We start from the raw sequence: 12,525 nt of genomic DNA, 5'->3' as shown, positions 1-12,525 counted from the left end.
GAGGCTATGGCAATGGCTTGAGGCCAGTCAGATTAATCATATTTGTTAAAATACCACAGAAGAAAGGATCCTTTGGCTTTGTTATTACCGCTCCTTGCTGGAGCTAGGGAGGTCATGTGCTTTTTAGCTCAATGGCCAGAGTAAGTACAGAAAAAAAATAAGATCAGGTCAAAGCAAAATGTTTGTCTTATGGTGAATTTAAAAAAATGGAAAAAAAATGACATTACCTAAAGATTTTTTACCATCTTTTTTCTTCTTTTCTTTCTTTTCTCTTTGTTTTTCCTTTTGAATTAAAGTCTATTTTGAAACAAAGTTACAAATTTTCTTTTAGAAAATACTAGGAAAATATGCTGACCTTCTGAAATAGAAATGTTGCACTAAAATATTCTGTGGACTAGTTTGTGATACTTGCAGAATAGTTATTTTGTTTTCARATGAAACTATTTGCTGTCTGCTTAAGTAGTTTTGGCCCCTTCTCCTGAAAATGTATTTTCCAGCAAATCTAGGCTTCCTTAAACACTTTTCCTCAGTTCAAGAAATGACTGCTTATGGTCACAGCTGCACGGATGTGCTAGCTCACATGAATATGCCTTCTCTTCGATCTCAGAGATCTCAGTGGCCCTCTGCAGTGGGAGGAGATGAAAGACAGAAAATTCAGGAGTCAGTTATGGAAAACGCAGACGTGTGAAAACAGGCATAACACATATATTTTTGGACATTGCATGTGCAAGGAAGTCTCTGCTTTAAGATCACCAGATCACACCCTGCTGGGGTGTTTCAGGCTGGGCTTACCTTGTGAAGCTCAGAAGGCCTTCAATACGACCCAGAATAGAGCATTTCTTACTTCAAAGAATAATTTGTCTGATTTTGCTGAAGAAATATCACACATACCCACGGAAAATTGTGTACATCTGAGGTAGCTTTTTCATTCCCCAAGCCATGGAGTGGACACCGACTTGATAACACAATCACTTCCCTCTCTGAATTAGGCCCTTTCATACTACAGGAAATCCTAGAATCCGCACTGAAGAAAAGAGTCACCTCCTGCAATTCCTTTTAGCGAGTGCAAAAGAGTCAAGAGTGCCCGGAGACCCTCCCAAACCAGTGTTCTCATTGGGTTAAATTCAGCGTGCCGGTCCTCATTTGCAGGGTAATCGCYGCCGCTCTGGCCATGACCTCCAGCAAGAGCTGCGCTACTTTGGCACAATGCGTCTGTCGGCCTCCTGAGTGAAAGGGGTGTGGGCAAAGGACAAAGGTTTCTCAGCAGCTGRCTCACGGGTCCGGCCTTCCTGCCTGGAAGGGATCAGGATGATTGAAAAAACATGGCACCTTCCAAGCAAAAYGCACAACCCACTTTGCTTTGCTCTTCCCACAAATGCACTCCATGAAAAAATAAATTAAATCCAGTTCCTGCTGCATGGAAAGAAGAAAGAAACATTATTTGGAAAAAAGAAAAAGTCTAGGCTATTTATGTATATGTGTTTTTTATAATCTGGGGAGCTACCACAGTGTTCCCATTATRCAGGTTGGTAGAATGCAAGTTGGGTGGAATAGATGAAAATTGTRTAAGGGTGCAAGAAATTTATTGCACAAGATGCATCTTTTTCCAATCCTTCTTGATTCTGATCATACTTCCTGCCTCACTCCAGGCCTGATCAGCCCAAGAACTAAACAGGCCAGCAGCCCACTCCATGTGAGAGAGGCTTCTGGATTTGGTCATGCCTAAGACTTATTAGCACTGATACTCTTCCACGTTAGCACTGATAGAYATATTAGCACTGACATTCCTGAGCCCTATCTCAGCTTTTCTAAAAGATGATAGCCTGAGGAGAAGATTCACAGCCCAAGATATTCGAGAAGTATCTCCTATCTCTTGTTCCCTGGCCTTCCAGCTGATCTATTTGTATTTTTATTAATGCCTTAGATATTTTTGTTCACTCTGATTAATGCTGTTTCCATTATTAGTGCTTATTAGGTTGCTTTTCTACAACCATCTCAAAGTGTAGCCCATCTACAGACAACAGCTTATGTTATCTGTTTTCCCTCAATGCTTGTCCGTCTACAGGGGCTATGCAGTCCTACACGTGGTCACTCACCTACACCGTGACAACAGCTGCTGGGTCACCTGCAGAAAATTCCCAACAGTTACCCTGCATGAGAAGTCCACAYGTACCATCGTCATCGGTCACGCACCGGATACCTGTTTATCCTCACAGAGAAGAACATGGGTAAGCCACTTTCTAGTGTCTTGTTTTCTGTGTTTTTGGATAAACCTAGGTTTAGGGTGGTTTTGGCAGGGCAATGAAATCTGTTTATTGATGTAGTAGGTCTGTACTGCAAAGTATAGTTATTCTTCTGCTGTTGTAATTGTTGCATGATTATATTATGTCTCAGTTTCAKAAATTCTCTTACTTTCTATTTAAAAGTACAGTATGCCTGGAGAATATTTTCTAAAATAGATGGCTTCAATAGATTTCCTCCAMTTCCTGTTTTTCTGTGTCATGTTCCATCCAGATGTGTCCAAAGAACTACCTCCTATACCATGACTATTGTTAGTCCTACTAATCAAAAATGTCCAAAGTTTGGAAAAATAGCTACATTTTCCCATTTTCCCCATAATATTCTAATTCCATTCCTGTCATCAAAAATTTTATTCTCTCTCAATTAAAATAATTATAATAGAAATTTATTTAGCACTGTTGATCTTAGAATAGTTCAGATACTCAGACTGTCACAGTGTTCTCAGTGTTCTTTTCACCAACCAACACTTTTTATGTACCATCTTTATTTGAGAGAATGCTTATCTCATAGATATCCATAATTAGAGAGAAACTATAACAAAATAATCCRCAGGCACGTAGCAAGATTAGCAGATGTCCAGCTGCTGACATGAAGCAAGASAGTCAAATTCTTCACTGAGTTCCTCAGACTCATTGCACATCTGCTGCCCCTGCAGAAGTATTTTGCCAGCATGGAAGATTGCATACTGCTTAGAAGGGTAACAGTAGATTAATTTGAATGCTGAATCTCCTTCCCTCTTGGATGTAGGCAAGTYTGGATTCCTATTTGAATGACACTGCTAAGGAAACCTGGATGTGAGAGATACAGAGTATCTCTCCTGGTAGGAGTATGTTGCTTGGTGGAGACAAAAATAGGACAGCAGAAATATTCTGGAGCTAACAAGATGTAAGAATTGGAACAGACCATGGTAGGGCAGTGCATATATGTATAAATACATACATACATATATATATGTATATGTATATGATATGCACATGAGAATTTATTGCTACTACAGGCCTCAGGTAGRTGATTTAAGGAAACTTTTTTATTTGGGTGAATTGACTTTTACAAAAGGCATCAAAGACTTTTATAATCTGACTTCTTTGCCATTTGGCTTTATGTCTGAATGATTCCGTGACGTCTGCCTTCTTGTCTGGAATTGACTCTGTAAAATCATACAGATAGAGACTCTCTGTTAATCTGTGTTTTTGTGGCATCTAGCACAAAGATTTCACAATCTCATTTGCCCTTTATGTGCTACTAGAAAATATTTTTTTGATCATTACAGTATGTGCCTATTTTGAGATCTATAGAAAAAACAGCATATTTGTATTTCAGTTTTTATATGATTTGAGTCTAATGTGATACACTGATGGAGATATGTTCTTGGAGAAATGTCTACAGAGAAATCCAATGACCTTCCCCACRGTGTTTTAAAGTGCAAAACTCATTAAACAGATCTTTTGGAAGGTACAGTCACAGATTCAAGACAGAGCTGCTTTAAAAACATTGAAGAAYCCTATATTCAGAGAGGAAAAGAAAAATAAGAGACTTTGCACGCCAGATTCAAACAGATGACTGCCCTGAAAGAAATAAAGAAAGAGAGATGATCTGTACAAAGATTTCTAGTTTTCTGGAGAAGAAGAATAAATGACTTAGAGTGAGCAGCTGTCATAGCCCCAAAGACTGAGCTTCACCCCCATGCTGAGGGCCAGCAGAGAGCATAAGCAGCCTGCAGGCCATGAACCGTTCCCCAGCTGTAGGTGAAATCCACACCAAATGCAGATTCTTAGCCAGTCAGCATAACTGAAAGTTTTCTGACAGCACTTCTACTGGGCTTTCTACTAATCTTTCATGTTAAAGATGATCCTCTCTGAAATATCCAGAGTACCCTGAGATAGAAGGAGAATATCTAAAAGATTGAAGCACTTTATACTACTGTATTCCACAGTCTGGGAGATCTGAGACCTTAGAACAATATAAAACCTTAGTAGCACTGAAGGCAGATAAATATAGACTGCTGGCTTGGTATGTACAGATATTTTATTTGTCCTTGGAGCCACTTATATAAAGTAAAATGCAAGTTTAATGATAAAAACTGCTCCGTGTAAAACAAAAACTGAATAAGGCCAAATACATCTGTAACAAGAAATGAAGAAAGAGCTATGTGAGCTGTTCCCTGTCATTAAAACAAGCCTGACAGCTAGCAAGACTAGTCTGGATTTGTGAGACCACAGGGTTCATAAACCACTCTAACTCACTCTTGTGAATCTTCTAAATCCACAGTAGTAGTCTGCACACATATATGGGGTCATGACTGTAAACAGAGGATTTGCAGCACTAATAGTCAGCTGTGGTTTTGCTTTGAGGAAATTTAGAGGATATTTCCTAACTAGACCATTGGAGTTTGTAGAAAAATAAGTAAATGATTGTTCTTTGTTATATGTTAGACATGTCTCCTCTTTCAGCAACTGTGAGTTCTAGAATTATTTCCTTCTGCTTGCAAGTTGAGAAAGAACTAGTTGGCTTTCTAAAGGCTTAGTGAAATACTGGAAAACTCAAACACATATATTGTTAGACAAATACCCACTAGCAAGACCAAAAGATGTCCTTCAACCATGCCAGATGAACTATGGTGAATATGCCAATGGCGCCTATGAGGACACACACAAAAATAATGATACAGAAACTGCTTACTTCTTTCCTATGTGCTACACAGATCAGAGTGATACCAGCACCAAACACTTGCCAGTTGTCATCTCCTTGGGAGGATGTTGGCATTATTTTTTACCAACCCTAGAAGTATATTCATAAAATGGTAGAATAATTTAGGTGGTAAGGGACCTCAGGAGGTCACCTAGTACAACTCATACTTGGTGCAGGATCAGCTTAGATCAGGGCTGCATCTAGTCAAGTTTTGAACATCTCCAAGGTGGAAAATTCCCCAGCCTCTCTGTATAACTTGTTCCCATATTTGCCCATCCTCATGGTGAAGAAGAATGTGTCCTTACATCTAATTGAAATTTCTCTTGTTCCAGCCTCATGTCCATTGCCCATCACCCTATCATTGTACAACTCTGAGAACAATCTGACTGCATCTGCTCTGTACTATCCTGTTGGATAGCTGTGGATCATCTGTTAACCTCTCTTAAAGTTGAACAAGCCCAGTTCTCTCACCTTCTCCTTGTGCATTGTGTGCTTCAGCCCCCTGTCTTGATGGCCTTCTGCTGGACTCCAGTATGTCAATGTCCTTGGAGTGGAAAGCCTAAAACTGGACTCAGTGCTTCAAATGTAGTATTTTAAATGCCAAATGGAGATGACAGTCACTTTCTTAGACCTACTGACTACACTCCTGCTAATACAGCCCAGTATGTAGTTGTAGTATGTATGTAGTTGGCCTTCTTTGTTGCAGAGGTACACTGGTGACTCATAATCAATATTTTGTCCTCCGGAACCTCCAGGTTATTTTCAGCACAGTTGCTTTCTCTCCAGTTGGCACCCAACTTATATCTCTACAGGAGTTTTGCCATCTCACAGGCAGGACTTTACATCATTCTCTGCACCATCATCAGACTGTTCTTTCAGAATCACAGCTAAAGTAACTGCCAGTTCTCAGTTAGACTTCCCCAAAGACACCCCATCTGTGCATTATCCCCTTTACTCAATGACCATAACTGTTGTTCAGCACTCACATTGTCATGAATTAGTGTTAGAAAGGTAAGGTCAATAAAGCAGAATGTGGTGAAATCTGTGATTGCCTGGAAAGAATACATGCTTGGGAAAAATACATGAAACAGTCTGGAACCAGTCCTGAAAGACAGCTATATCTTCTGCGCAAATGATTTTTGCTCTTATTTGCAGAAAACTTGATTGTACCAGAGGAGCAGGGCTGTTTTCATCCTATATTTTAGGTACTCTTTCAGATAACCGAGGCTTGTGACATGAGCATCTGGAATTCAATATACTGAATCTTGAATTTGATTCTGTATCAGATGAGAAACCAGTAAAGAAACAGACAGTTGGTCAAGGGCAGTAACCTATATGTGCAAATAAAATGAAATATAGTTAGCACTACTAGAATTTGTTAATCCTTATAGCTCCATGCTGAAGTGAGTTTAAATGCTGTATTTTATCAATTAAAAAAAAAGCGATGAGTGTTTGACTAAAGGAGACTATATCAATAGTTTCCAGAACAGGGCTGGGCATCTTTGATGACTAGAGAAAGCATGAAGCRCAGACATGGCTTCACGGAGCGTGGCTTTAGCTGGGAATCCAAGGGTGCTCCTGGACCACTGTGGGGCCTAGATAGGTGAGCATCCTCATCAACCAGGGAAGGCTGTGCTGTGAAATGATGTCCGGGATACGCAGACTGCCAAAAACATGTTGAGGATCTTGTCTACCAATCTATTGCGTTGAATGGATTAAAACACGAGATGTCTGCCCACCGCGAGCAGCATGTGGCACCTCTCTGACGTCGCTCTTCCTCTCTCCCCCCACCCTCCAGGGAGAGCCTGTCAAAGTCATATCATGTGAACCAGGTTGTCTGAGGTGGATTATGGAAACTACTCTTTTTTACAGTTAAACCCATGTGAATATAAGAATGAGGGCTCAGTGTTGAACAATGAGGAGGGACATAGGACCTGAGGTCCTGATTTTTTTTTTTTTTTTTTTAAGTGGATGCTCTGCTCTCATTTTGAAGCTGCCTGGTTTGTCTAGCGTAAAATGTCAYGAGGTACCTGCAGAACACCAATACAGGATCAAAAGAATAACAGGAGAGTATTTGAACTCTACCTGCTGTAAAAATGACATAGAACTTTCCAGAAAAAAGGCAAATTCAGTACAAAGAATTGTCTTCCCTCTCTCACAATGAATGGATTATCTTGTTTGTTTTTCATGGTTTGCATTTCACTTCTATCTAGCATATATTTTAAGGGCCTTTAAACTTCTGTGCTAAATTAGCACCTAGTGTTCACATGGCTATGCAGAAACAAAGAGACTGCAGAAAATGTCSATGCATATTCTGCTGGAGAATGACCCAAATAAGGGTGGCCCACAAAAACTGCCCCTACAGTGTCTTATAGCCAAGGAAGCTCCTCCCTCCTTTAGCCCTTGCTGTCCCARGACCATGGATTGAGAGAAAAAAAGAAAGCAGACAAGGTCTCCAGTCTCAAACCGTGCTCTATTCTGGCCTCAGCCGTGCTAGAGGTGGATATTGTGTGCTTCAGATGCAAACGAATACATCTCTCCCTCCCAGAAAAAGGAACATCTGACTCCAGTGCAAGGAGAAAGCTGAATCCCATAGCACTGTTCTTTAAATCAAATCTTACCGTACTGCCTCAGCCTGGACAGCAGTTTACTAGGAATATAGTAATAAAATAACAATAAAAGTGAAAAAATACTGTATCCTTAGAAACTGCACAGATGAGTCTGCAATTTAAAACTAGTCACAGAAATATACTGAGCTTCTCTATTTGTTCTYGTGCTGAAAACTTGATTTCACTAAGTGGCAGCTGCTTAACAACTGAGCTGAGAAGTCTCTTTTAGAAAAGGTTATCTCAAGTATCATTCTCCAATGCACTGTATGCCTCACAGACATTATAGAATTATGAATGAGAATGCAATTATTATACACACTAAGCAGTGGTTTTTGATTGATTTTAGATACACAGGAAGTTACAACTATGGCAGCTATAGCAACCAGCATCCCCACCCAATGCAGAGTCAGTATCCATCTTTACCACATGATACTGCTATTTCTGGACCACTTCACTACTCAGCTTATCACAGAAGCTCTTCACAGGTGAGTTAGTTTTATTACTTGGCAATGCTTGCTGTAACTTTTCTTTTTTCTTTTTTTTTTTAAGGATGTGTTTGGGAATTTCTCATCAGCATATGCTGTTAGAATGCTCTAGTCATGGATAGTCCCTACTTTTTTCTTCTCAGGCTTTTTGTTGTTGTCTAATATTTYCCAGATACCTTTCATTCCAGCAGGAGATTCTCTTGACAGAAGTAGCTATAGTTTCTGAATTTGAGCACTAAACTCTAATACCCAACAATCTGGATCACAAAAAATATTTCTTGTTAAGCAGTAGCTGAAACAAAGGTGAATATAAATAGCTAGATGTTGGGAACAGGAACAGATTCCTAACAAGAAACAAAAGTGTTTTCCTATAGTTGAAAGAGGCCATAATGAATTCTTCTGAGGCCAATGGTTTTGAGAATACACATGGTTAGTAATTTGCCAAAAAAATGTGATTTCTGCATTCAGTTWGAATAACATTGGGATGCCAATGCATAAAATGTTCTGTTCAACCCGTTGTAGCTTCTTTCTATATGTTAAGGAGTTATGTCCATTTTCAGGACTATTCCAGTTCACACAACTGAGCCAGTAGGAACCAGCACAGATTAAATGTGAAGATAATGTTCAGCAACAGCACCAAAATGGTGCCACTACAGAAGAGCTTTAGTGGGTCATGAAGCTGGTGCTTCCCCGGTATAGAGGGCTGCTGTCTGGGGCCTCTGCTGGGAAATTTGTAAGGGGTCAGTACAGACAGGAGGTGATGGCATTGGGTATTCCACATGAAGGGGCACTATTATGCTTCATCTACTGGAATTTGATACAAGTATGTTAAGGACCAACATGCTTATGCTAGTCCTGGATTGGAAGTTTCCTGGCAGATATAGAGACATAAATTTGATAGTATTTTGGACTAGTACAMATGAAACCTGCACCTCATTCTAGTCTCTGGCATCAGCCTGCCAAGTGATCTCAGAGAAATCATTTCTCCTTTCTATAACTCATTTTCCTTAGCTTTAAGATGAGAATAATGATTTTGATCTCCTTCTTAAAGATTTTTTTGAGATCTGCTTGGGAGAGTTGTCTTGTACAAACCCACTGGGTTTGTATCATGCAAATCATGCAAATATTTTGCAAACTGTAGTAGGTTGTCTATACAAGTGCAGATGCCAGATTGTTTTTTCTTCTCTCACTAGTCTTTAAACTGTCTTGGGCACACATGAGGAATAGTTATGCCTTAATGGTCACATTTGAGAGCAAAATGATTCATCTTGTGTTTAGCATGTTCTTTCTCATACTGTTTATAAACTGAGAYAGGCTCTTACAGCAGGATGTGGCTAACAAAATGCTATTAATGTGCTCATTCTGTATTTAAAGGATCTATGAACTGAAACCTGGCTTTCAAAAATAATGTAGAAGTCTTAAAGGATTTAAATATTTCTTTTTCTGACATTGTTTTTAAAACAAAGTAGGCTTCTGTAAAATTCCTGCCCTGACCGTCCTGCYGTCCTGCAAAGCCTAAAAAGGTGTTAGGGAATTACACTTTTTCTAATAGACTTTCTAAGGGGAATATGGTGCAAGGAATCGCAGTAGGACTCATGACCTTTCAAAATGAAAGTTCAGCAGGCCAAATTTGCAATGGATATAAACAGCCATCACTATATTGAAAKTAGTGGAGATGCAATGTGTATTACTGCGGCAATATAATCAGTCAAGAATAGGAGGCGTTGACCAACATCTCTCTTCAAAAGAACTCTTTGTTACAGTCTACATTCAGTACAAATATAGAAGTCTGGCTCAGCTTTAGCTAATATTCTATCATGTTCTCTAGGGTAGCGTCTAGAGATTAACTCCTAAGAAGAAATGTGCATGTGGAGTAAATTCTCCCCTACAAACAAGGAATCACAGATAGCCCTTGTCTCAGACAGGTCTGAGTCAAAACAAATAGATTGTACTAGGGATGKTTTTTAGGCTGCAGCTATAGATTGCTATTTTGGTCTGGAAGGTCACCACRTCCATCCAACCTCTTTTCGCAGAAGAAAGCAAAATACTCCACCTTTTATCAGCTCAGTTATTGTGAATTTTATCCAGCTCAGAGCAGGGAAACGTTCCTGAAGAAAAACAGAGAAGTGTTTCATGTTTTTTTTTTCAGTAGAGCTTTAAGTTGGGTCATTTCACAGACATGATTTACAGACCGTCAACAAAAAGAGTGGAGTTGGCACAATGGGGATGGAGAGAATAACTTATTTGCACGAACGGGGGAGACTATACTGCTGGGAATGGGAAGGGAATAGGTGGTCCTTTAGGTTATAGTGGCCAACATGTAGCACATTGTTCCCAATCTCACACGCAAGCAGAGACATATGATGGTTGATTGTGTTCATTTTTTGGAGGTCTGCTATGGTTTTGTCATTGGAGTCCTTACAGCGGGCTGTGCTGGGGATGGAGTTGTTCACCTCTRATTCTTGTACTACATACAACTCTTGAGCAGTGCAGACAGAGGTCCCAAGACAGGCGCATATCATCTGAGTAGCAGTGGGGCTGTGTTAGCGAGAGGCTGCTAGACAGTTTGAATCCTTTGGTGTCAGAGGAAGTGAGACAGTGGCAGTTGCTGATGYTGATGCCACTGGGCACCGTGCATCACAGCAGCATGTCCACTGTGTGGGACYATCCTGTAACAGGTTGGTCAAAGCCCTTGAGGATTGTTATCTCCCAGCTCCAAGATAGTCTTGGTATTTAGCTTGGCTCACAGAGGAATGTAGTATGTGTCTCACAACTTTGGGTTATATGGAGACTATGATAAGTAGCTCAGAGTTTCAGAAAGATCAACAACTCTCGGGTGGATAGGAAGGCAAAAGAGTGGAGGCAATGGCTTGTAAAAGGCTTTATAGAGAGGTAAATACTCTAACGAAGTGATTTCTGCAGCTGCTAACCCAGCATGAGCCTAGAACTAGCTCCTTCTGGCAATACAAGCTGACTAATTCCTACCGAAGGCTAGAAGAGTCTTTTGGGTGACAGGGATAGCCTCTTTAAGTGAACCTTAGTCTTAACCTGAGTATTTTTTTCATRTACCAGCATCTGTCAATAATTCTCAGAACCTACCCTTCCTTGTAACTTTGAGTCTGGTTGCCCCTTCCTTGATTTTGCTTACTAGCCAAGAGTGTGGCACACAAATAAAGTAGTGCAGAACTGCATTCAATTATGCAGTGCTAGTTCTGGCATCATTTAGAAGGRAACTGTGTAATGTGTGTACATAAACAAATCCGTACTGAACTTTATGTTTTGTAGTATGTTGTGTAGTTCTAGCTGAACCAGAAGCTATGGTAGGAAATAGGCCACAGCTCTGTCTAACAGCCTCTGAGCAGTCTTGTCAACCTATGTCAAGTTTAGCAGGGAGATACGTCTTCAAAAGTAACCCCTACATAATGTCACCACCTAATCCATTTCCACTATCTACATTTGGCTAGCCTTTGATCAGAGCTTCTGTCTGCAGGAGATCTTGCTGGACAGGTCTTGATCCTCTCYCAGACCATTAATAAGTGTTTCAAATTTCATTCCACTTCTTTTCTAGATACAAATTAATTAAGGCGTCAGTAATTTTTTTTCTTAAAACACAAGTAGACAAACAGAATTATGAAGAGTAATTAGAACAATCTGCAGCAGTACATACTTCTGTATCCTAATATGTCTGCAAGTCATATTGTTCATCACTGTACATGCAATACTGCAAATGGTAAACATGGTATGTAAGTTCTGTAATACATAGCTGTAGTGAATAATGTAGGTCCATCTAGCTGTGTTCTAYTTCTGACAATGGCCAGAAACAAATGTGTGGAGAAAAATTATTAGAAATAGGSCAGGTAGAGATAGAGGGCCTTTCATAGCCACCCTGTTTTTGGCAAGAGYTGATCTAGTGACATCTGGAGCAAGAAGCAGCAGCTGGACTGTCGTGTTTTGTAACCATCACTCTCCATTACTCTGGTCTGTCTTTATTTGAGCTTTTTTGTACTTTTAGACTCCTTAAGGGTAGGTTGTATGAAAAATATATTTCCCTGTTAATTTTAAACCTGCTCCCTCATAATTGCATCAGGTGCCCTTTGTCTTCTGGGCACTATTCATTCCCTATTCACCTGCTCAAGGGCATTTGAGGTTTACAGATCTCCATCATTCCTTCTGTCTCCTTCCTGTCATCTCTTTTCCAGACTGAAGAGTTATCATCTGTTTAGTTTCTCCTCTGATGGATGCTGTTTCACATGGGGATTGCCTACGGACAGCATGTACACTGCAAGGCAGATGTAGCCTGTSGTGCACACTGGCATCCTGTTCTCTCAGTCATCCTGAGTGGGAACCTGCTGGAGCTGTGGCTCCCTTCCAGCCTTTTCATGCAAACTTGATCTTAGAAGATGGGGTAGGGACTCAGTGTCAGGAAGCTGCCATTTAGCCAT

The 12,525-nt window shown here is 40.2% G+C and overlaps 1 protein-coding gene across 1 annotated transcript in view; it reads left to right on the top strand.

The window, feature by feature from the left end:
- RFX4 (regulatory factor X4) overlaps positions 1 to 12,525 on the top strand; it is a 76,495-nt gene that overhangs the window by 58,304 nt on the left and 5,666 nt on the right. Inside the window, exons 16-17 of the mRNA XM_085321664.1 lie at positions 2,066 to 2,228; positions 7,945 to 8,083. Coding sequence (XP_085177790.1) covers positions 2,066 to 2,228; positions 7,945 to 8,083 — 302 coding nt within the window. The remainder of the gene's footprint in view (positions 1 to 2,065; positions 2,229 to 7,944; positions 8,084 to 12,525) is intronic.

Source organism: Rhea americana, unplaced genomic scaffold (genome assembly GCF_003343005.1).
Source record: "Rhea americana isolate MKP2758 unplaced genomic scaffold, rheAme1 scaffold_70, whole genome shotgun sequence".
NCBI classification, from domain to species: Eukaryota; Metazoa; Chordata; class Aves; order Rheiformes; family Rheidae; genus Rhea; species Rhea americana.
The sequence above is the reverse complement of the archived record's forward strand: the minus strand, read 5'-3'. Positions and strand labels throughout refer to the sequence as shown.